Below are 25,454 nucleotides of genomic sequence, written 5' to 3' on the forward strand. Positions count from 1 at the left end.
GTTAATGAAAAGGGATTAGGGGTGTAAGAGGAGATTAGATTCAAAAATCTCTCTCTGAACCCTTATTGCCGCTACCTTCTTCTTCCTCTTCTCTCTCCTCTCTCCTCTCTTCTTGATTTCTGCTGTTCTCAATCACTTTTCTGCATCTTTTTAAACAGTCCATTCATTTCGGAAGGCTGTTTTTCTTCTTGGTATCAGAGTGGGCTCTTCTTTTCTCTCTTTTCTCCTCTTTCTTCCCATACACAATGTGTATAGAGAACTGAATCGAATGAATAGGTAAAGAAATTTTTTTTTCCAGCCCAGTTGTTAGTGGTTTTTGGAGAGGAGGCTATCTTTGTTGTCCCCTTGACAGTATCAAGTGTGTTGCCCGAAACCCTAATTAACTGGAGAAATCTGCTTGCGGGCCCCACAGAGAGTTTGGCCTTGGCGCTCAGTGATTGAAAGACTTTGTGTTCTTCATCTTGAAGATCGATTCAAGTTGCTCGGTGTTCTGTGAGGTCTACAAGGTGCGGCTGGGTTTCTTTTGTTTCTCCCGGGTTTCAAGGGTGATGCACTTAACAGGTACGACTGCATAGAGGTTGATTCACAACACAATTTTTTTCCTGTCTTCATTGATTATTATTTGAAGTTATTAGAAGTTATTTTTGGAGTGTTTTAAGAAGATGGACCCTTCGGAAGTTGAAAACAAGCATGTTGCTGAATCCGGACAGGTTCCGGGAGCCTTTGTTGACTCTCTACTGGCTGTGACCACAGTATGCCGTCTAGAATGTTGTCCTCACTACAACCTACCTAATCAACCGTATGCCATCTAGAATGTTGGGGTTTAAGCCTCCTTTCAGTCTTCTTCATCTGGGCAAGGACCTTTTCCCTATTCCACTCTGTGTCTTTGGCTGCACTTGTTATGTACACATTCCAAGTACCCAGAGACATAAATTTGAACCAAAAGCCACAAGTGCATTTTCCTTAGTTATGCCCCCACAGAAACGGGTTATTGTTGTTTTGATCCAAAGATTGGAACTCAGTATGTCTCAATGGATGTCACCTTTGATGAGTTTTCTTCTTTTTATGATCCTTCTCAGGAGAGGCATTGTCCAAAGGGGGAGGATTTGTCACAGTTGTTTGCTCTCCTCTCCTTGTCCCAGTTGAGTCTTCTTTTGAGCCTCTTCCTCTTTCAAATGAGTCAAGGGAGGAACAGTCATCTCATTCTCATTCCAATGTTCCTATTCCTCCTCCGTTACCTCCTCGTCCTTTTCTTAATCCCAGGCTGTACCAACGGCAGAGAACTAGAAGTGAGCAGATTGTTTCCTCTACACCACATGAGCCTCCTATACTTCCATTCACAGAAGAGACAACAGGTATTGATACCATCCCTTTGGAGCCATCTTTCCCCAACCTTGATGTCTCTATTGCTATCAGGAAAGGTAAAAGGAAATGTACTACACATTGCATTTCCAAACACCTTTCTTATAGTTTGCTCTCTCCTTTATAATTTGGCTATCTTTCTTCTATTGCTTCTAACCCAATACCTAGGTCAATGTCAGAAGCTCTTACTATTCTAGAATGGAGGGATGCTATGAGAACAGAAATTGATGCCCTACCTAAGAATGACACTTGGAAAGTGGTTGATTTGCCTGAAGGGAAGGAACTAGTAGGCTGTAAGTGGGTTTTCACCATCAAATATCATGCTGATGACACCATTGAAAGGTACGGATTTAGGTTGGTTGCAAAAGGTTATACATAGACATATGGGATTGACTATCTGGAGACCTTTGCTCCTGTTTCAAAGATGACCTCTGTGAGGGTTTTTCTATCTCTGGCTACACATTCAGATTGGCCACTTTACTAGCTGGATGTAAAAAATGCATTTCTGAATGGAGAGTTACATGAGGAGGTCTATATGTCTCTTCTTCCAGGGATGTATGAACAGATATGGAAGGGAAAGTTTGCAAGCTGAAGAAATTTCTTTATAGACTTAAACAGTCACCTAGAGCATGATTTGAAAGGTTTAGGGCTGCCCTTGTTAACTTTGGCTATATATAGACTCAATCTGATCATACCCTCTTTGTGAAGAGGAGAGGCTCTCTGGCAGTATATCTAATTGTGTATGTTGATGAGTTGATGATATAGTTGTGACTAGCAATGATGTATCAGGGATTAATGATCTTAAATCTTTCCTTCATATAGAGTTTGAGGTCAAAGATTTGGGGGAATTGAGATATTTTATTGGCATAGAAGTTTTTCGATCTAAGGATGGGATCCTTTTCTCTCAACAAAAGTATGTGCTTGACTTGCTCACTAAAACAGGGAAGATGGGTGCTAGACCAGTTGCTATTCCTATTGATATGAGTCATAAACTCTCTACCTTAGATGGAGTATTGTTGAAAGATAAGGGAGTCTTTCAGAGGTTACTTGGTGATATAATTCAGGTCTGCCTTAGAGTTCGGCCTGATTGAGTTCAGTTATGTAGAAGAAGAAAGAGTGATAAAGAAAGAGAGAAAGAGAGAAAGAGAGAATTCTGGTTCGAACTGAAAGAGTCAACTTGACTTCTCCCAGTCGGCCAGTAAGTATTTATACTATTATTAAAACATAATTGAAAAGACCTATGTGCCCTTACTTAAGTTAAGAGCACATGTTTCAACACAACATTACAGATTAGCAACATCAATCAAGGTATAAAGACAGAAATACCCCTACGCTAACACTCCCCCTCAAGCTGGTGAGTATATATCATATACTCCCAGCTTGTTACATATGTAGTCCACTCTTCCCCGACTCAAGCCTTTTGTAAATAAGTTAGCCCACTGATTTCCTGTATTAACATGTCTAGTGTCTAGCTCTCCATTCAGCACCTTCTCCCTCACAAAGTGACAGTCAACTTCAATGTGCTTGGTTCTTTCATGAAACACTGGATTAGAGGAGATATGAACTACAGCCTGATTATCACAATAGAGCTTCATTGGAGTGTTAATGTTGTACCCTACTTCCTGTAAAAGGTTCCTTAGCCACACTAATTCACAAGTGGTATGCGCCATAGTCCTATATTCTGCTTCTGCACTGCTTCTTGCCACAACCGTCTGCTTCTTACTTTTCCATGTCACCTGGTTACCTCCCAGAAACGTGCAATAGCCTGTAGTAGACTGCCTATCAGACATAGAACCGGTCCAATCAGCATCAGAATACCCTTCTATTTCAAGTTTTCCTCCACTCTTGTATATCAGACCGCGACCCGGGGCCCCTTTTAGATACTTCACAATTCTCAGAACCGCATTCCAATGAGGAATCAGAGGTTTTTGCATGAACTGGCTTACCACACTAACTGCAAATGAGATGTCTAGTCTGGTAATGGTTAGGTAGTTCAGTTTGCCCACAAGTCGTTGGTATCTGCCAGGGTCTTCAGACACTTCACCCATATCACTGCTTAGCTTGGTATTTGTGTCAATGGGTGTTTCAGCTGGTTTGGCACCCAACAAGCCTGTTTCTTCCAGCAAATCAAGCACCTACTTCCTCTGGCACAGGTTAATCCCATACTTGGATCTCGCTACCTCTATCCCCAAGAAGTATTTCAGTTTACCCAGATCCTTTGTCTGAAAGTGATCCTGCAGATAAGTCTTCAGCCTGTCAACACCAATGCTATCATTCCCAGTAATAACAATATCATCTACATACACCATCAATAGTATTTTTCCTCCCGGAGAGTCATGACTAAATACAGAATGGTCAACTTTGCACTGTTTCATGCCAACCTTCTTTACCACCTCACTGAACCTACCAAACCATGCTCGAGGAGACTGTTTAAGCCCATATATAGCCTTCCTTAGTCTGCACACCTTACCATCCTCCCCCTGAGCAACAAACCCTAGAGGTTGCTCCATGTAGACCTCCTCGAGTAAGTCACCATGCAAAAAGTCATTCTTGATATCAAGCTGATATAGTGGCCACTCATACATGGCTGCAAGAGAGATCACAACACGAACAGACCCTATCTTAGCAACCGGTGAGAAGGTCTCTGTGTAGTCAATGCCATATGTTTGGGAGTACCCTTTTGCAACTAATCGCGCTTTCAGGCGTTCAACACTACCATCAGGCAGATACTTAACCGTATAAACCCACTTACAACCAACAGCTTGCTTCCTAGGAGGAAGAGCAGTGAGGTCCCAAGTATGATTATGATGAAGGGCTGAGAGTTCTTCTTCCATGGCGCGGCACCACCCTGGAGAGGCAAGGGCTTCCTGGACATCTTTAGGAACAATAACTGATGATAACAAAGTAACAAAGTGGCGATGGGAAGCGGAAAGGTGAGTAAGAGAAACATAATTAGAAATGGGATGAAGGGTGCAAGTACATTTACCTTTCCGCAAAGCAATGGGTAGATCAATCTCAGATGCTAAGTGGGGGTCTGGTGCCAGATCCGTCGACGGAGATGTAGCCGGAGGAGTGGTAGCTGGTGCACGTGGGCGATGTGTATACACGTGACGGATAGGTGGGCGTTCAACAGGTGGTGGCACCGGAGGCAAGGATTTGGTCACGACTGGAACAAAGGGAGGAGGATCGACAACGGGAAGTGGAGGAGGAGGAGGTGATGAGGAGGATGAAGCATCACCAGACCCCAAAAAGAACGGAGTAGACTCAAAGAAACTGACATCAGCACACACAAAGGACCGTCGAGAACTAGGATGGTAACACCTATACCCTTTCTGGGTCCGAGAATAGCCAAGAAAGATGCACTTGAGAGAACGGGCATCAAACTTGTCATTCCCAGGACCCAGATTATGGACAAAACAGACACACCCAAAAACTCTCGGCGTAAGAGGAAATGGAGACAAAGTGGGAAACAAGACCTGAAACGGAGACTGACCATCAAGGATGAACGTGGGCATCCGATTAATCAGAAAACAAGAGGTAAGCACTGCATCACTCTAAAAAGGTTTGGGAACATGCATGTGATGCATTAGGGATCTTACTGTTTCAAGGAGATGGCGATTCTTTCTCTCAGCCACCCTGTTTTGTTGTGGGGTGTAGGTACACGAGGTCTGATGTATAATGCCGTGTTGGTCCAGGTATTCCTGAAATGATGAGGATAAATATTCGTGGCCATTATCAGAACGAAAAACTTTCATGTGGGTACCAAATTGGTTACGAATTTCAGCATAAAATTTTTGAAAAATGGTAAACAATTCACTTCTTTCTTTCATTAAATAGAGCCACGTCATCCTTGAAAAATCATCCACAAAAATGACAAAATATCTGTATCCATTATATGACATTACTTTATAAGGACCCCAAACATTTGAATGAACTAAAGAAAAAGGACTCGACACACAGTTATCAACCCTAGAACTAAAGGGAGCACGATGGTGTTTCCCAAACTGACACGACTCACAATCCAAAACAGAAAGCTGACTCAAGGACTGAACTAAGGACTTCAAGACTTTGAGCGACGGATGACCAAATCGGCAGTGCCACTGGAGAGGAGAAAGAGATGACTGGAGAGCTGTTGAAGTTCTACCACCACCACCGTCAAGATAATACAGTCCACCTGCTTCATGCCCTCCACCAATCTTCATCCCCGTCTTGAGATCCTGAAAGACACACATAGAAGGATAAAAGGTAATGGAGCAGTTAAGTGATTTGGTCAGCTTACTAACAGACATAAGGTTAAAAGGCAATTTAGGAACATACAGAACTGATGAGAGGGATACAGGATCTAGGTCAACATTACCAACACCACAAATTGAGGATGTGGAACCATTAGCAAGGGTGATAGATTGTGATGTTGAGCAATGAGATAAGGAGGAAAACACACCTGGAGTTCCAGTCATGTGATCGGAGGCTCCAGAGACAATGATCCAGGGATTGGGTGTAGATGCCAGACAAGCCATACCTGAGTGAGCAAAAGTCGTCGTGTTCTGCTGTAATTGGATAAACCTCTCATATTCATCACGGGGAACACTCACCATCTCCTTCATGGGACCATCTGTGGATGTAGGAGGCAACTGGTCAGATGAATGATTCTCCTGTCTAAAGCTGGAACTTGAGTTACCGGTTGCGGCATGATTGGCCCAGGTTGAGGGAGGACCATGTAAATCATAACAATAGTTGATGGTATGTCCATCCATACCACAATGAGTGCACTTCCTCGGGCCTGAGCTACGTCCTCTACCACGGGCTCCCCTTGAATCTCTGCTCCCAGTACGACCACCACCACGATTATAAGTAGACCCACCATTGCCACTTCGGCCATATGCAGAACCACTACCAACACCACGGCCAGATTGAGCTCCCCGAGCTCCACCTCTACCACCACGGCCTCTTGATGCAACAAAGGCAGATCTATCTGAGATATTAGAGTTCTCAGTAGATCCGATAGAAATCCTCCGAAGTCGAGCAAATACCTCTTCTAGGGACGGAAGAGCTGATCCCCCTAATATCTGAGTCCGTATTGGTTCATATTCAGACTTTAGTCCCACCAAAAATCTAGTCACATCAAGCTGCTCTTTCTGTTGTTGCTGAATCTTGACATCAAAAGTGAGAGGATGATAGACATTCAACTCATTACGTATGTTCCTCATGTTGGCATAGTACTCTTCAAGACTCTGATTGCCCTGTTGCAGATTAAAGTACTCTTGATAAAGCTGATAAACTCTGGTTGTATTGTCCTGCCCCGAATACAATTTCTTCGCATGGTCCCACACATCTTTGGCAGTATCAAGGAACATGAAGTTCACACTAATCCTGGGTTCCAACTGTTCCACAACCATGTGATGATCTGAGCATCCTCTTGCTCCCAGTCTTCATACTCGTGAGAGCCAGAGGAGGGTTTCTCCTCTCTGATGTGTTTTACCTTCTTCTTTGCCTTCAGAAAGACTTCAACGGATTTAGCCCAAGGCACATAATTCTCTCCATTTAACTTAATGGAGGTCATCTGAACTTTCAGGTAGTCTGTAGGCACCATCACACTAGGTTTATAATCATTATTGTCTCCCATTATGTTATCACCAATTCTGCACACTTGCTGACTTCTATTATCACTGAGATCTGCACACTCCACACCACTAGGTCACACCTGTCACACTGATTGCAGCACTAATTGTTGCTGGAATGTGTGCTCTTTACACCACAAATCCTAAATCACACCTGTCACACTGATTTCAGCACTTGTTGTTGCTGAAAAGTGTGCTCACACCACAAACCCTACTCCTACAACTACCTGAAATCTCACCACTATATGATCATATCTCTTCCTTCAAAATGCACAAAGAAACCAGCATAAACCCTAATACTTACTGGCCGAAACCCTAGCAAATGGTCTGAAACACACCTTCTATTTAATCCATAACAGATCTCATGCACTGAAGTCTCTTACCTTATCGCTGAAGTAACACCCATGCGAGCAGGAGAGCAGTCCACACACAACAGCCGCTTCACACACAACAGCCACACACAGTTCGGCCCTCTATTCTTCCTCTACTAGGAGATGGCGATCTCAGAAATCACAGCAACCGACCACATACGACCTGACTGGAGGCATAGAGACCCCCAATGGAAGAGGGCGATCACTCCTTTTCAGCCCTTTCCCTTATCTTCAATCGAACACAGAAAAAAAAAGAAAACCCTAGATAGGGTGCGCAGAGAATGAACCCTAGGCAAGCAGAAATCTAGGCAGATTTAACCTGGCTCTGATACCATGATATAATTCAGGTCTGCCTTAGAGTTCGGCCTGACTGAGTTCAGTTATGTAGAAGAAGAAAGAGTGATAAAGAAAGAGAGAAAGAGAGAAAGAGAGAATTCTGGTTCGAACTGAAAGAGTCAACTTGACTTCTCCCAGTCGGCCAGTAACTATTTATACTATTATTAAAACATAACTGAAAAGACCTATGTGCCCTTACTTAAGTTAAGAGCACATGTTTCAACACAACATTACAGATCAGCAACATCAATCAAGGTATAAAGACAGAAATACCCCTACGCTAACACTTGGGAAGCTGCTGTATTTGTGCATGACTCGGCTAGACATTGCATATGCTGTCAGCAGCATTAGTCAGTTCATGCATGCTCCCAGGGACACATGGCGGCAGTAGAACGAATTCTTTGTTATTTGAAGGGTTCACTTGGAAAGGGAATTCTATTTGCTAAGCATGGTCATATGAAACTTGAAGCTTACACAGATGCTAATTGGGCTGGAAATATTGATGACAAAAGATCAACTTCTGGGTACTGTAGCTTGGTGGTAGGTAATATTGTTTCTTAGAGAAGCAAGAAACAATCAGTTGTTGCCAGATCTTCAACCGAAGTTGAATACAGAGCCATGGCTCATGGAGTTTTTGAGCTGCTGTAGCTTCGATCCTTGATCAAGGAATTGGGTATTGAGCATGATAAGCCATTAATGTTATATTGTGATAATCAGGCTGTCATCAACATTGCTCACTATTTGGTGCAACATGACAGAACCAAACATATTGAAGTTGATAGGCATTTTATTTGAGAAAGAGTGGCTTCTGGAGAAGTTTGTCTACCTTTTATCTCTTCTGAAGGACAGTTAGCTGATTTCCTTGCCAAGGGCATCCCCAAGGCTAAACTTCAGCATGATACTAGCAATCTTGGCATGATTGACATCTATGCACAGCTTGAGGGGGAGTGTAGAGAAGATGGGCCGAATGGCCCATAGACTGTTGTCTTATTTGTTTTCTTTATGTTCTTTGCTGTAATGGACTTCAACTTGGGCCTTTCTTATATTATGTACTTTTAATTATCTCTGTAAGTTACTAAAATTAAGTTAATGAAAAGGGATTAGGGGTGTAAGAGGATATTAGATTTGAAAATCTCTCTCTGAACCCTTATTGCCGCCACCTTCTTCTTCCTCTTCTCTCTTCTTGATTCTTGATTTCTGCTGTTCTCAATAACTTTTCCGCATCTTTTTAAACAGTCCATTCAGAAGGCTGTTTTTGTTCTATTAGTATTGAAAAGAATGAAATTAATTATATTTAAAAGATTTTTTTTATCTTTTAGGTATGATGATTTGCCACATTTTCAGAGGAAATTTAATGTTCTTAATAAAGAGAATTGCTAATTTTCAATTAATATGCATGATTAATGGTATATAAAACTAGTGGACTAGCCAAAAGTTACTCCTTTATATTATAAAATTCTCATCACCTAGATGTCACCTAGGCAACTAGGTGCCCCAGTGTTGACCAGAATTGTCTACACCTTGACAACTATGAAGGGTTTTTTGTCATATAGGGTTTAAACCCCTCAAAACTTGTCAGAATTCTTAGGGTGCAATAAGAGAGTTAATTCTGTTGCTTTTTTTTGTAAATATATTGTCAGAAGTCTGAACTATTCACCATCTTATTATATAAGATAGCATCTTGAGAGTATTGATTGTTATTATTGAAGATTGCAGTATTCAAGTACAACATTTCATTCTTTTTACTGTGAATGATTGAGCAGGCCTGTTACATGATCGGGAATGGATTCTCAAAAGCCCAAATGGGGAAATTCTTACTCAGAAGAAGGTTAACTGTCTACTTTTTTGCATGATTTATCCAACTTCATTGCCTATACATAGACGTTTTCTCTGTTATCATCTGCTTGTATTTTTTCAATTTTTTTAGGCATGACATTCCCTTGTGTTTGCTTAGGAGGATGAATATCTTGTTTAAGTATTGTATCCATGTGTAGATTCACTTGTTAAATGACCAATTCTTCTTGGGACTTGCATTTTTATAATGTTAGAGTTGTTGGTCAGAAACTAAGTTGTTGAACCAGAGATGTGCACATCTAGATGGCTGGCTCATCTATAATTTGGTTTTGACAAGTCTGGTGTACTCGGAATATTCTCCTCATGCATCAAAACACATGTATAGGTTTTGAGTTCATGTTCATCAACAGGGAACCTGAGTTGAGAACTTCCCAAGCATTAATGAAACTAGAGATCATTCTTTCAAAATTACTCCAATTCAAGCCTGATGTATGTTCAGATTTATCAGTTATAAACAAGACCTCACTAGAATTGCTGTCAAATATACTGTTATTCCTTTTGTTAGTTACTGCCATAGAAAATAGATTTTAGATTTTATTGGTAAACATGAATGGTATATTTGTTGGATTATCCTCTGTTCTCTTTACCCTGACACTATTTTTTTCCACCTTTTTGATTGATGTCCTCAATAATATATAAAAGAAGAATGTACAGGTAAAGAGGACGAGTCATTTTCCTAGAAGTAGTAAAAAATTTATTGCATTATAAAATTATGTGTGCATTTTCAAATGTATTCCATAGCCCAGGGATAATACAGCACCTGGATCATACACAAAGGACTTAAATGTAATATCATCTCCATTGGAATTTTTATATTTTGGATAATATAAATATTTTATAAAGAGTGTCTCACCAGACAGAGGCAGATTGACATGTATTGTTTGGCCCAATTCTCTCTTCCCCCTTCTTTCTTATTATTCACAAAAAGATGGTTTCAAAGCAAGGAAACTTTGTGGATCATGATAAATTTGTTGATGATAATGTCTTTAGATCCATATAGCGAACCCTTCCTTTTTTATGTCCTGATCATCCTTTTCTTTTTACTACTTGTTCATCTTTCATCTTTAGATCTGTATCAACTGATTGGAATGCTAGTTTGCAAGGGTCTCAGATATTAGACTAGCTGGTAGTGTGTAGTGACTACATTTAGATTTTGAAGTCTTTATTTGGATACAATTGGGATGGACTTCATAAAAATTGTCTACCAGGTTTTACGATAATGGTCAAATTGAAGAGTTAGTTTCATGAAAACTTTTCTAATGTAGCTTTGTCTGCTAATAATCTGTGTGGTCTTACTTGCCTACTCTTAATAATCTGGTCAGGTGTCAATTTTTGTTCAATGACGGATTGGTGTAGCTTTGTCTACTCCTATTTTACATTATTGGTGAAATGAAAAGTTCCCATCATGAAACTTTTCTAATGTAACTTGGACTAAATTTTCGCGATTCAGCATATGCTTTCTTGGTTATAACATGCACATTACATGTCTTATAGGCCAGTACGTTTTCTTCATCTCTAACCATTGAAATTGAAGATAATGATCAATCTCATGCTTGTAACTTTGATTGTACAGGTTCCAGAAATGTGTGTTATCAGTACATTCATTGATCTCAATCAAGGTGTATTGCTTGTAGAGTCACCACATTGCAAAGAAAAACTGCAGATTAATCTTGAATCTGATTCTTATGGTGTAAAAGAAGAAATGGTTTTACATGCCCAAAGGTTTACTCAATCACATACCTGTGCTGTTAACTTCGATGGTTTTTTTCTCACTCTTTGCGTGCCATAGACATATAGGTGAATGAACATTAGATTTTCCAATTGAGAATTCCAAATGAATCTGGTTACATTTTGATTTTTTACTGAATCGGTTATGGTTTTAGCTTATCTGTCAAGGTCTAATTTGTCATGGTTGTAGTCTTCAATTATGACAGTACTGTAGCAAAGCATGATATGTGTAACAAGGGATAATGCTGTCCTTTTATATTATATTATAACTCCCACATAAAGAACAATAATAGAGTGGGCATAACAAGACTACCTCAACACAAAGGAAGCACTCAAAATTTCCTAAGTCTTTAATCTCAAATTAAATGCAGGAATTGCTTCAATTGTTGTTTCTCAACTTCTCAATAACAACACTTTCAATTAGCACAATATCATCAATGTGCCCATTCAAAGTAGTAGGAAACTTTTTCTTTTTTTGAAAATAGTAAGGTAATTTTATTAAGAAATGGAAATAGGATACAAATAGGCCCCTTTTAAGAGAAACTAGGCCCGAAACCCAGATTACATTACAACTCAAGAAGACTTCTAGAGTTCAGATGGGCTCCAAACTCCCTGGTTTGGAAACCTTTTATGGATGCAGTCCAAGACACCACTTTGCCAAATGAACTAGAAATGAGGCTGTCTACTTCTTTAGCCTTGTTCTGGAACACTTTATTGTTTCTCTCCACCCAGATAGTGCTGATCACTTCTGCAGGTATTGATCTCCAAACACTTTAGGCCAACTTGGAAAGCCTTAAACAATCCCAACACCATAGCAGATCCAACACAGAATTTAGCATGGCCCAGGATACAGCCACAGTGATTCCATAGAGACATCGAAAGAACAGTGGAGGAATAAATGGCATTTATCTTCTTCCTCCCGACCACATAACACACAACTTAAGTCTTGAATCTGCATTCATCTCCTCATCAGATTTTCCTTAGTGAGGCATCCATCCAGGGCAGCAGTTCAGACAAGAGCACTTTGGTAGGGGCTGTTGCATTCCAAATAGTAGCAGCTGGAAAAACAGGTCTGTTATCTCCTTCCAAAAATCTGGGAAAGAACCTTACTGAAAATGATTCGTCTGCACTCCAGATCGAGCTTCAACTATCTTCTTCCAGCAGGTTTATGGTCTGATTGGAAATCAGCTCAAACAGCTTCCTCACTTGGTTAATTTCCCAATCCTTGAAGTTTCTTCTAAATGAGGGGTTCTAAATGATGGAGTTGTTTGAGACTTCATAGCACTCAGCCACCAATGCTTCCTGATTGCCAGCCAGGAGATACAACTGAGGAAATAACTCTGCCAAAGACCTTTCTGAACACCATTTGTCTTTCCAGAATTTTAAAAGCTGACCATTTCCCACCTTCAGAACCAGACCCCTACTCAGCAAAGGATAAAAATCCATGATCTTCTTCCAAATGGAGCACCCTAAGGAATTAACACTAGAGTTAGTTATCTAGTCATCTCTGTCAGTGTCATATTTAGCTGCAACCAGTCTCCTTCACCAGCTATCCTCTGTCCCAAACCTCCAGATCTATTTTCCAAGGAGGGCTTACTAAATGTTTTCAGTTTCCTAATCCCCAGACCCCCTTTTCCTTTGGGAGAACAAATTTGGTCCCAACTGACCAAGTGTATTCCTTTTTTCCTCATACCAACCTTTCCATAGAAAGTCTCTCTGGATTTTTTCCACCCTTTGGGCTACTTTTGTTCCATTAATAAAAGTTTTTTTGTCATGACTTTTAATGGTATAACTAAATTTATTGAACCACACATGGGAAGATTGCTTGAGACCATAGATAGACTTTTTAGGTTTGCAAGGATTGGAAAACTAGGTGGGATAAGGCAATTTTCCTTTAAACATTGCTTGCCTTGGAATCTAAGGCATCAAAAGATTGTAGTTTGATTGCCTCCATAAATGTGGAAATCTTTGGAAAGAAATGTGTTGCACATATTTGAACAATTGCAGTCTCCTTTAATTGCTCTATTCATTGATGTAGGTTTCCATAATGCTAATGTACTCATTAAGACATTTATTTGGCTTTTGTTTTGTTTTGGCCATATTAATAAAATTATTTTAGAAAATGCTGTAGGCATATGCTTGGAGGCACGCCTCCAGGCGAGGTGCTAAGTAAATGCCTAGAGGTGCCAGCCTAGAAGCATACTGATCGTCTGATCTGATCCTTGAGGCATACGCCTCCAGCATAGAGGCATACACTTTCAGCCTATTGGCATATGAAGTATATGCCTAAATTGCACTTTATACAAGTGTCTTACGCCTCTTATTCTTTTGTATTTAAACTACTTACAATAATAAAGTGCTATAGAAAAAAGTGGGTAACCATTTTATTATGTTCTCCATTATATACTAACATAATCCAGAGGATTAAAACCCTCCAAATTTATTTATTATAGTATTATCAAAATACCATTTTACAGGATTTGCTGTCTTCCACACCCATGCTGGGGGGCATATGCTCCCTGGACCCCAAAAAACTGATGATAGCACGCTACATATGAACCCAATCACATGAGACCATAAGAAAACATATAAAACATCTACACAACACTTATGCCTCTTTGTGCTTGGTAGGCTTACGCCTTTTGCACTGTAAACTATGTTTCATGCCTCCAAGTCGTGAAATGCCTCGTGTCAGAAATCCATGTTTTAAAAACATTGATTAGTAATTAATAAATTTCTTTTATAACTAACCAGTTGTGTTGAGGAAGCATGTTGTGTCCCATTTGATAATTGATCCTGATGCCAACCGAGTGTACCAATTGAAGGATATAACATATAGAGATTGAATGTACTACTTATTGTGAAGGCATTGGATATTGTTGATTCCTTGTAGGCAGCAAAAAAATGGGCCAAGTGCCTATGAGGGGACCCACTGGTTCCATCAAACTTTCAAAATTGAGCATTTTTTATCCAAAACTAAATGGAATTATGGAAGTATGACAGTGAGTAGAACAGTGTTTCCCATACCCAAGAATTAGAGGTGCTAGTGATACCTGGAACTTTTTGTTTCCTCTGTAATAAGTGATTTTAAATCCACCTGATATGTGGGGATAGGTAGGGCTGTTAATAAAGTCCAGTGGTTCAAGACCTGGCTCTATTATTCTGGATTTTGATGGTCAGTTTACATAAATTGATTGGATTCAGATCTAAATTTATTTGATCTGGTTAATATCCAAGTCCAATTAAATTTTATATAACATGTATGTATATTAAATGCAACTAATAAAGGATTATGCAAAATTAAGATTATGGAAAAATGCCTTAGAAGCAAGAGGTTTTAAAACAAGTAGGACTAAAAGAGTATATGACACGTAAATTTAGTAATAATAGGAGCGTAAATCAGGATACACTTAGGATTGGAGACCAAGTGATAACTCAATGTGACTATTTCTGGTACCGTGGTTCAATAATTCATAACAGGAGAGAGATTGAAGAGGATGCCACCCAAAGAATTAGAGCAGGTTGGGGAAAATGGAGGAGTGCATCTGAACTTTTGTGTAATAGGCAAATACCACTTAGATTAAAAGAAAAATTCTATAAAATGGTTGCAAGGCCAACTATATTGTATGGAGGAGTGCGTTAGGCAGTCTAGAATCAACATGCCCAGAAAATGAGTGTGGCAGAAATATGAATGCTAAGATGGATGTGTGGAAAAAAAATACAAAGGATGGGATCAGGAATGAAGTCATCAATGGAACCTAGGAGTAGATCCAACAGGTGATAAAATGAGAGAGTAGACTAAGATGTTTGGTCACATGCATAGAAGACCACCAACAGCTCCAGTTATAAGAAGTGATTTGTTACAAGTGAATGGGGCTAAAACTGATAGCATTAAAACAAAAGGGACATGGCTAGAATTAGTAAGAAATGATTTACGCACTAATAATTTAATAGTTGATATGGTTTTAAATAGAACGGATTGGTGAAGGAGGATTCATGTAGCTGACCCCATATACTTGGGATAAGACATGGATGATGATGGTGATGTATATCAGATAAATAAGTGTATATGTGATCCTGGATCTTGAACTAGTTTTAATTTGTCTTACACCACCAGTTCCAAGCCTAGATAGATGCTTGTGCCAGGTTGACAGCTAACATGAAAAGCTTTGCTGAACTCTTATAAACATGAATCCTGAATTGTCATTTTGTGTTTATTCTGGGGAGTTCCCCATAAGTGACAGCTCAATGCATGCACTTAATAGAACGAAATAGTGGAATAGGATTGTGTAGTTGAACCCTATAGTTGGGACAAGAATGTTAGAATCGACAGTACAAGGGTAGTTTGGTCATTTGTCTATTTAATTAAAGATGAGTTATCTATTTTGTCTGGGTTTAAGTTGTGTGTCCCATACTTAATGAGGGACAGATCTGTCTTTTGTATTCTAATACAAAGATTATAAATGCAAGGTGGGTCGGCTGAGAGGGCTTGACTTTTCCTCTTCTCTGGCCAAATCCTTCTTTCTCTTCTTCTTCTTTCTTTCTCTCTTATCTCAGACCTAGGACTGAAGTAGTGTTAATTGAATCATTCACATGGTATCAGACCACTAGAAAATCAGTCTTGAACTCTTTTTTTTTCTTCTCCTTGGGTCGCCATATCAAAACTTTTTTTTTGAAATAACTCACAAACTAGTTGGAGGTTCGATAAGAGACCAAAAAGGAGTGGTCGTTTTTCCTTCTTGGAGGTAACTATGCCTCCAGTTTCTGTGGTGGTGTTCGTAGTGGTGGTTTACTGGAAACCCTCTAATCGACGACTCGAAGAGGGATGGTTGTGGACAGGCGTGAACAGAACTCTATGGTTGGCTGATAGTATAGTGTGTTCTCTCTACTTTGGACTGGATTTCATCTATGTGGCAGTGCTGATTGATAGGTGTGCTTATGGACTGCTTTTCCCCCTGTTTATGTCTAATATGTGTGGTAACAATAGGGTTTTTTGGTGCTGAAACCTATGACAGCAGCAGTGTCATAACAACAGTGTTTAAGTGTGGTGTGGTGTGTGTAGTGATAAATAGTGAAGGGTGACTTTTGTTTCTTGTAGTTGAACCCTTTTTTGTGGTGTGGTGATTTTGTTATAATGGCAACAACTGGAGAAGGTAGTGATAATAAAATTGGTGTTATGATTTCCCCTAATTATCTGAATGTCCAAATGACCTCCATCAAATTAAATGGTGAGAACTATGTGCTATGGGCTGTGCGGCAACAGATATTGACCAGAGATAGTGTGACTCTCTCCTAGGCATACTCCTTAGTGCATAGTGAAGAGACCAGCAGGAAAGTCATGATGCAACCTCAGCCTCTTACACCAGCCCTTGTAGCTATTAAACCCAAATCAGGGGGTGATTTAGAAAGGGATAGGAAGAAGGAAGATAAAAGGGATGTGGTATGTGAGCATTGTAAGAAACCCAAACACACAAAAGAAACATGTTGGAAACTGAACCCTGCCACATCTGCTTTCGCACATTCAGGTACTCGAGCCTCAGCCTACCATGCCTCAACTCCAGGTACTACTGAACCCTATTGGGTAATAGATTCAGGTGCATCCGACCATATGACTAGCTTGCCTTCATTGTTTACCACTTATCATTTGTCTTCTGGTAGGGATAAAGTATCTATTGCTGATGGATCTCTTGTCCCCATTTCTGGCAAGGGTGACATCAAGCTATCGGATACTATCTCCTTGTCTTCTGTCTTGCATGTTCCTAAGCTTGATACTAACCTTCTTTCAGTCAGTAGTATTACCAAACATATGAACTGCTCAGTAAGTTTCTTCCCTGACCGGTGTGTTTTTCAGGACTTGAAGACGAAGAAGGTGGTTGGGATTGGCCGTGAGACGAATGGGATCTATCTGCTCAGGGAGAGTTCTCGTCGGGAAGAGTTAGTGGATAAGAAGTCATTTGTTTCTCAGATTGTGAGTCCGGTTATGCTTTGGCATAACCGATTAGGTCATTTGTCTTTTCGGTCCTTAAAGAGTCTGTTTCCTACTTTGTTCGAGTCTGTTGAGTTGTCCCAGTTGAAATGTGAAATTTGTGAGTTTGCCAAACATTGTAGAAAATATTATTCTTTGAGTAATAAAAGGAGTAATAGTTCTTTTGATATTGTGCACACTAATGTTTTGGGGCCATATCACATTCCTTCTATGGGTGGGTACAAATACTTTTTGTTATTTGTTGATGACCATACCCGGTTTTCTTAGGTTTATCTTATGCGTTCACGAGATGAGGTTCCAGCTCTGACCCAACACTTCCACCAAATGATCCTAACCCAGTTTGATGCCAAGATCAAAGTTCTTAGATCTGATAATGCAAAGGAATACTTTGCTAAGCCATTGGCATGTTACCTTCTTAATCATGGGGTTATCCACCAGAGCACTTGCCCTCATACACCTCAGTAGAATGGGGTTGCAGAAAGGAAGAATAGGCACATCTTGGAGGTAGCTAGAAGTATTATATTTACCTCCAATGTCCCTATTCGCTTCTGGGGTGATGCTATCCTCACGGCGGTATATCTTATTAATCGGGTTCCTTCCCGGGTTCTTGATATGAAATCCCCTTTTTCCCTTCTATACCCAAATGAGGAGTTGTTTACTGTTCCCCTTAAAACATTTGGTTGCACCTGTTTTGTTCAATTTCTCGGACCCCATCACTCCAAGTTTGAACCAAAGGCCTCCAAATGCATCTTTCTTGATTATGCACAAACTCAAAAGGGTTATTGCTGCTATGATCCTGTCTCAGGGAAGAAGTTTGTCTCCATGGATGTCACTTTCTTTGAGGAGACACCCTATTATCCGAGGGTTTCTCCTCAGGGGGAGAGCAATGAGAGTGGGGATTTGGGTCCTTTTCTTCAGGGGGAGAGCAGTGAGGGTAGGGTTAATACATTCGGGGCTGTTCCCTTACCTATTCCATTGGGTGATGAGGGCTGCAATAGTGAGGGTGGTTAGAGGGATCAGGAGTTGAGAGTCTATCACAGGTGGTGCAGGCAGGTTGATCCCGGTCATCAGCAGTCTAGGCCAGCTCCAATCTCGTCTGCGGCTCCAAGTCCAGGTATTACAGTCCCAGGACCCACAAAGACTCCGTCCACTTCACCTCCTGCAGATGATCTTGACCTTCCTATTGCCGTTCGTAAAGGGAAACGACATTGTACCATATCTACAGCCCACTGCATTTCCCAGTTTTTATCCTATGATCGCCTATCTCCCTCCTACAGGTCCTATCTTACTTCCATTGCCAATGTCCCTATTTCAAGAACAGTGGAAGAAGCCCTATCAGTCCTGGAGTGGAAAGATGCAATGCAAGTTGAAATGGATGCCCTGTTGAAAAATAACACCTGGGAGCTAGTTGATCTGCCCAAAGGAAAGAAACCAGTTGGATGGAGGTGGGTATTTACTATGAAGCACAATGCGGATGGCTCCATTGAGAGGTACAAAGCTCTGCTAGTTGCAAAAGGGTTCACCCAGACTTATGGTATAGATTACTTGGAGACCTTTGCCCCGGTAGCCAAGATGACCACCATTCGAGTTCAATTATCTCTTGTAGCAAGCCACACTTGGTCTTTGTACCAAATGGATGCTAAAAATGCTTTTCTAAATGGAGACCTGCAGGAAGAGGTTTACATGCGGTTGCCTCTTGGATTCTATGATACAGAGACAGGTAAGAAGGTCTGCCGACTGAATAAGGCATTGTATGGTTTGAAGCAGTCACTTAGAGCTTGGTTTGATAGATTCAGACTAGCCCTTGGGAAGTTCGGTTATGTACAGGCCCAGTCAGATCATACATTGTTCATCAAGAGGGTGGAGTCCTCCCTGACATTACTTGCAGTATATGTCGATGATATTGTGGTGACAGGAAATGATAGTCATGAGATTGAGTCTCTCAAACAGTTCCTTCATCAAGAGTTTGAGGTGAAAGATCTTGGTGCACTACGGTATTTTTTGGGTATTGAGGTTGCTAGATCTAAACAGGGGATCTTTGTCTCTCAGAGGAAATATGTTCTAGATCTGTTGGCGGAAACTGGAAAGTTAGGTGTCAAACTTGCGGATACACCCATTGAACAGAATCACAGGATTATTGCAGAGAGTGGGGAGCCTCTTGAAGACAAAGTTATGTTCCAACGATTAGTGGGAAAGCTGCTATATCTCTGCCTCACTTGGCCAGATATCAGTTGTGCAGTTAGTGTTGTCAGCCAGTATATGCATTCTCCTAGGACCACACATCTTCTTGCAGCAGAAAGAATATTAGCATACTTGAAGAGATGCCCGGGTAGAGGTATACTGTTCAAGAACAATAATCACATGAAGGTGGAGGTCTATACGAATGCCGATTGGATTGGGAGTGTTGATGACAGAAGGTCTACCTCTGGTTATTGTGTCCTTGTGGGAGGTAACCTTGTCTCTTGGAGGAGTAAAAAACAGAGTGTTGTCTCCCGATCTAGTGCTGAAGCTGAATACAGGTCAATGGCTAACGGAGTGGCTGAAATCCTATGGCTGAGATCACTACTTGAGGAGTTGGGTATTGAGTATGAGAAGCCCCTGATGCTGTATTGTGATAATCAAGCGGCTATTAATATAGCACACAACCTGGTGCAGCATGACAAAATTAAACATATTGAAGTTGATTGACATTTTGTACGAGAGAGGGTCTCATCACAAGAAGTGTGCCTCCCGTACATCACATCCAACATGCAGCTCATAGATATCCTCACCAAAGCTGTACCAAGGAAGAAGTTAGAGGCGGACCAATCCAAGTTGGGAATGATAAACATTTATTCCCAACTTGAGGGGGAGTGTAGAGAACACTAATGTGGGCCCCACAACTATGGTCCCACTGTGTTCGTAGGGTAGAATGTGTTTTAATCATCCTAGGGTTAGCTGGTGGTCAGTCTGTCATTTCAGTTGCTATTTATTTCAGTTTTATTTTGTTCTATTTGTCATGTAAATACTAAGGGCAGATCTGTCCTTTCCATGTAATAAGCATAACCTATAAATACTAAATAGAAGTGATGGCGGCAGAACTATCAGATTTTGTCCCTCCTTTCAACCCTTTGTGTTCTACAGTTCTCTCTTCTCTTTCTCTTCTCTTCTCTATATTTTTTCTTCTATTTTCGAACCTGAAATCTATTAGGGTTCAAGGCTGATAGCAGTCTTGAACGTCTACTAATATGTTAGAGTGATTAGTTAATTGAAATTTATTTTAGTTTCCTTAATTGTTTTAAAGATTAATCTTGGATTAAATCCAAAAATCTGAAAGGATTTTAGTACAATGAGAACTCTAGAGAACTGATTAGATTTGTACTTCATTTTTAATAAGTGGATTAGATTTTATTGTTGCTGGATCTGTATTCATCCTGATTTAGTCCTAGGGATGGAAGTCGGTGCAGCTTGCCTAGTATTTTTCTAGGTGTTAGCTTGAGCACAATCTGTGCAGCCAGTGATCTTCCAGCATCTTTCTTGGCTAGTCCTTTCTATATTTCTCTGTTTTATTCTTCTAAACTTGTTGTGCCAGTTAACTGACATGGAATTTAGTTCTTGATCTTGTATTGAAGAGATGACAAAATTTCATTTTAGTTGGGAACATGGGATGACAATTCATCCAAACATTCATTTTGAATTAATGAGCCAGGGTCTTTGTATATTTGTCCAACTTGATAATTCAAAATTGAACTTGATGAATTATCTGAACTTGACAAAAGTTGAGCCTTTGTTCCAAAAGATGTGTATTGAGCATGGGCTTTTCATCGGGCATTTTGTGTTACCAAGGTGGCTAGACTTTCATGGGGCATGGGATTCCAGTGGTCTGTTGGACTCTTCCAAGTAGTTGATGAAGATTCTCCTTGATTTTTCAGAAGAATTTTTGTTAAAAATAACTTACATCCCCCAAAGGTAAGAGTCTGCACCTAGAGACCATAGTTCAAGACCCAAGGTCTAATCTTCATGGATGTAGGAGTATCATGTTGCATCTGCAATGTTGTGGTAACTGTAGAAGCCCCTACCTTTACATCCTACTCCTTTCATGCCTTTTGAGTAGGTTGTGATGTGGACTTCTCCTTTGAGATTCTCACCTTCATGACTAATTCTGCTGGAGGAGTTGGTAGGTTGTTGGGGGTCATCCCAATGATTATTTGGGTGGGTAAGATTACCCTAATCATTGGTTTCATTGAATTCATTCGGTATGCTCCTTCTTCCATTGATACTTTCATGGTTCTGTTTGCTACCATTTCTGTAACTTTAACCAATGAGAATCTCAAGTCGTGCCATTTGCCAAGTTGATCATGGCCTAAACGCTGGGACTTTTCTTGGATTTGAAGACCTTTCTCAGTTTTCATGGAGATGAAGGATATTGCATTAGCAAGAGGGTCCTATTCTATAGTGAATTTAGCTTTGTAAAAGGTTTTTCATGGGCCCATTTCAGTTCCTTGACCTACAGAAATTTTGTTATAGTATGCCATTGTCAGAGTTCCTGTAATGGATAAGAAAACTATTAGACTTTATTATTAGTTTGTTATACCATTAGTACAATTTAAGTCAAATTTTAAAAGAAGAATGGGACCTACCGGAAGGGTTTGATTGCATCTGTGTCATTATGTATTATTGATTGTCACTCAAATTAATTCTTCTTAATTCATAATTGAATTGTCATGTCACTGTCTTAAATCTTATGGTTATTTTAACAGATATGAAGTGCAGGGTTATGATAATGAAGTTGACATGTGGTTTACCAATGCTATTTGTCGACCATGCACCTTATTAAGATTCTCCAGTTCAGAGGATCCCTGTTACATGAATAAATGCAATACTGGTACATGCAGAGATGTTGAGAGCAGGTTGAATTTTGTCAATGAAGCTCAATTCTTGTTAGTTTCCCAGGAGAGTGTCTCTGAGCTCAACAGCAGATTAATGATAAGTATGTCTCTCAAGTATACTCTTTTCCCATATTTCAACAGCTCTTTCTTCAAATCCTAGTAGAAGGATGCATAGATATTTCCAGTACTGTTTTGTTCATGATATTGATATATTCCTAAAATTATCAATAATTCTTTTTCTAGCTCTGCCCCTCCAAAACAAATTTACATTAGAATATCTTAATTCCTAAAACCAAACCATAAATGTTTTTTTTTTCTTTTCTCTCTCTCCCACTTCCTAACAAAAGAAATCAATCTATAAAAGGGAAAAGAATATGGACAAACTTTTGTTCAAGCTGTTCACAGGGCTTCATTAGAAAAGTATTGATTATTTTCAGGAGTGGATAACCTCCTAGGTAGGTGGTAACCGAGGTGTCACACAGATAAACTAATGAATGCCATATACACATAATCCAACAGCCATCATGATGGTGGAGTGTATTATACATTCTAGAACCATCCATTATTTATTGATCCCCAGATGTAACAACCTATGTTTTGGTCACATAGTTTAGATCTTTATGTAGTGAACAACTGTATGTCATATAATTTCCAGCTACCAGTATGGGTACACAATGTTATATGTTCACAGATGTATTGACTCTGTTACATGACATTTTTTTATCTTTCTTACTAGTAAAAAGAATTCAGTAAATTGTATAAATTAGACATGGATTGGAGACTATATTTATAAATTTTCAAATGTAAACATCTTTATGAAGCTTCACTCCCTCTCATTGATGCAATAATTTACTGAAAAGTGCTAGCTTTGGGTAACCAATTTATGTTGGTCCAATGAGATTCTACCTCCATTTGTAGTCAAGTTGATCCTGTGACTTCATCAAGTGTCTTTTGTGATGGCAGATATGCAAAAATCTAGTAATGGACAACCAATTCATGTTGATCCAATGAGGTTCCGTCCCAACCTTGTCATCTCTGGAGCAGAACCATTTGCTGAAGATTGTTGGAGAGAGCTTAGGATTGGGAACAAATGCTTTACAGTAAATTCTGAGTATCTTTTCCTTTTTCTGGGGTTGTTTGGAAAGACACTGACCTGCCATAGTTTAAATGAAATCATTAAACTTTATACTATGTTTGCCTTGGATCCTCTACAAAATTTTAAAGCTGACCAAGGAAATTGGACAACGAAGATTGCTGGCATGGTTACCATATCAAAAGGAAGCAAAAAGTCATTACCCAGTTAACCATTTCTAATTCAACAAGGGCATAGTTTGATTGTCTAATTAAAGATTTTATATGCGGCATGTGCTCTTTATAAGTTGTCTTAGTTGAACTCCAGGTTGAAATGGTATAAAAAAAAATTATATTTTAAAATTTTGAACCTTTTCTTTAAAATTTCTTTTGTACCACATTTTTCCAGTATCTTTCTTATAACTCAAAACCAGAAAGCCAAATTTTCCATGAGAAATGACATTGCTGTATATAGTATATTAATGTGACTGTAACTACAGGAACCAAGTATCAATACCGAAAAACATTGACCTGAATAATCTTGATTCATTGCCCAAATATCAATAAACAAATAAATCAAAGTATAACAAGAGAATATTATGCAACACCATATAGCTGATTAATGTGACTGAACCATACAAAACACACCATATTTTTTGTTCATGATAAACAAGATTTCTGTCTTATCAGTAATTTAAAAGGTGCACCTCAGTTGTGCCTAGATGCACAAGTAAGGCACATATAAAAAGACCTGCACCTGGTGTGCCTTGCGCCTAATCCCAGTTGTGTGCCTTTTCAATCATAAAGGCTGGGCAGGGCCTCTGCCCCAGACCCCTGATCAAGCTTCTCGAGGCAAGCCCAGACAAGTTCATTTGAGAATAGTTAGTTTCTCACATGAATCAAATGGTGTTTGATAATGTTAGAATCGTTAGTTTCTATACTTATAATTAACCAGTTTCTGTACTGTAAGTGCTACAAGGGCATAAAGTCCTTTTGCCTTTTTTTCCTTAATTGGCACCCTATATATACGAATAGAATCTGGCACCGCCAGAACTGATTTCGCCTCTCAACCTTTTTCTCTTGTCTTCTCCCTTGTCTCTTCTCTCTTCTCTCTCTCCTCTCTTCTTCCATATTTCTACTATTTTTTACTGCTAATATGGTATCAGAGTGAAACTACAGGGCTTGAGAGCAGATCGAACAACTTTTTTCTCCTTCATCTTTCTATCTTCTCCAGATTGAGATCAAAAGGACAAACCTATGACTGACACAGCAGGTTTTTATGTTTTTTCTCCCTTCCTCTTGGTCGTATACCAAGAAAAAACTATGAATTAAGGCAGCTGAATGCTGTGAGAAAGTACTATGTTTTTCATATCACTTCTTTGTGAATCAGGTGATCCTTGTTCCTAAGAATGGAATTTCTGTAGGTCACAGATGACCTGCTTTTGACCTTTATTGGTGTTTTTTTGGCAAAATTAGGGCTGGTTTGTGTCCAGATTGTGTCCAGACTGTATTGTGTGCATGTGGGCTGCCATTCTGTTGTGTCTCTAGGACTGATCTGTGTCAGGAGGGATCCTTGGGTGTGTGTTTAAAGCTGAATAGTGAGCTGAATCATGTCCTTTGAAGATTATGCAACTTCTGGGGTTTCTATAGGTCAAAATGGAATGAATGGGGGCTGTATATGAGTTTCCCTATGGCTATAATTCCCTTTGATGGACTAAATTACCTTGAATGGTCTGGGAGAATTAATCTCTATATTACTACGATGGGGAAAATAGGGTATTTCAATAATAAAGTGAAGAAACCAAAGACTCGAAGTGGGATCAAGAGAATGGTATGGTTATGTTGGAGCTCTTGGTTTCCATGCTGCCACAAGTGAGAAAGGCATTTATGTGGGCTGAAACAGATTGTGAAATATGGGAACAAGCAAAATCTATCTATTCAAAGTAGAGCCACTATGCAAAGATATACCAATTGCAAGCCAAATCATCCACTTGTAAGCAGGAGGAAAAGAGTCACTCAGTATATTACTTATATCTGACATCAATCTAGAAAGAGTTGGACCACTATCAAAGTGTGAATTGGAAATGCGATGAAGACGTAAAAGCTTACAGGTCCCTTGTCTCCCAACAACGGGTATTTGCTTTTCTCTTGGTACTGAATCCTATATATGAATATATCATAGAATAAATCTTGGGAAGTAAGGAATTACCTTCAGTTCAGGAGGTTTATGCCTTAGTCTAGTCTGAGGAGAGTAGAATAA

The 25,454-nt window shown here is 39.7% G+C and overlaps 1 protein-coding gene across 5 annotated transcripts in view; it reads left to right on the forward strand.

Moving 5' to 3' along the window:
• The window catches only part of ABA3 (molybdenum cofactor sulfurase (LOS5) (ABA3)), a 103,155-nt gene that overhangs the window by 60,633 nt on the left and 17,068 nt on the right, over positions 1-25,454 (forward strand). For all 5 annotated transcript variants that reach the window (XM_010273962.3, XM_010273963.3, XM_010273960.3 and 2 more), the window contains 4 exons: positions 9,451-9,515; positions 11,115-11,263; positions 21,995-22,224; positions 23,087-23,223. In XM_010273962.3, the coding sequence (XP_010272264.1) occupies positions 9,451-9,515; positions 11,115-11,263; positions 21,995-22,224; positions 23,087-23,223 (581 nt within the window). The remainder of the gene's footprint in view (positions 1-9,450; positions 9,516-11,114; positions 11,264-21,994; positions 22,225-23,086; positions 23,224-25,454) is intronic.

This window comes from Nelumbo nucifera, chromosome 7 (assembly GCF_055504915.1).
Source record: "Nelumbo nucifera cultivar China Antique chromosome 7, China Antique-T2T, whole genome shotgun sequence".
NCBI classification, from domain to species: Eukaryota; Viridiplantae; Streptophyta; class Magnoliopsida; order Proteales; family Nelumbonaceae; genus Nelumbo; species Nelumbo nucifera.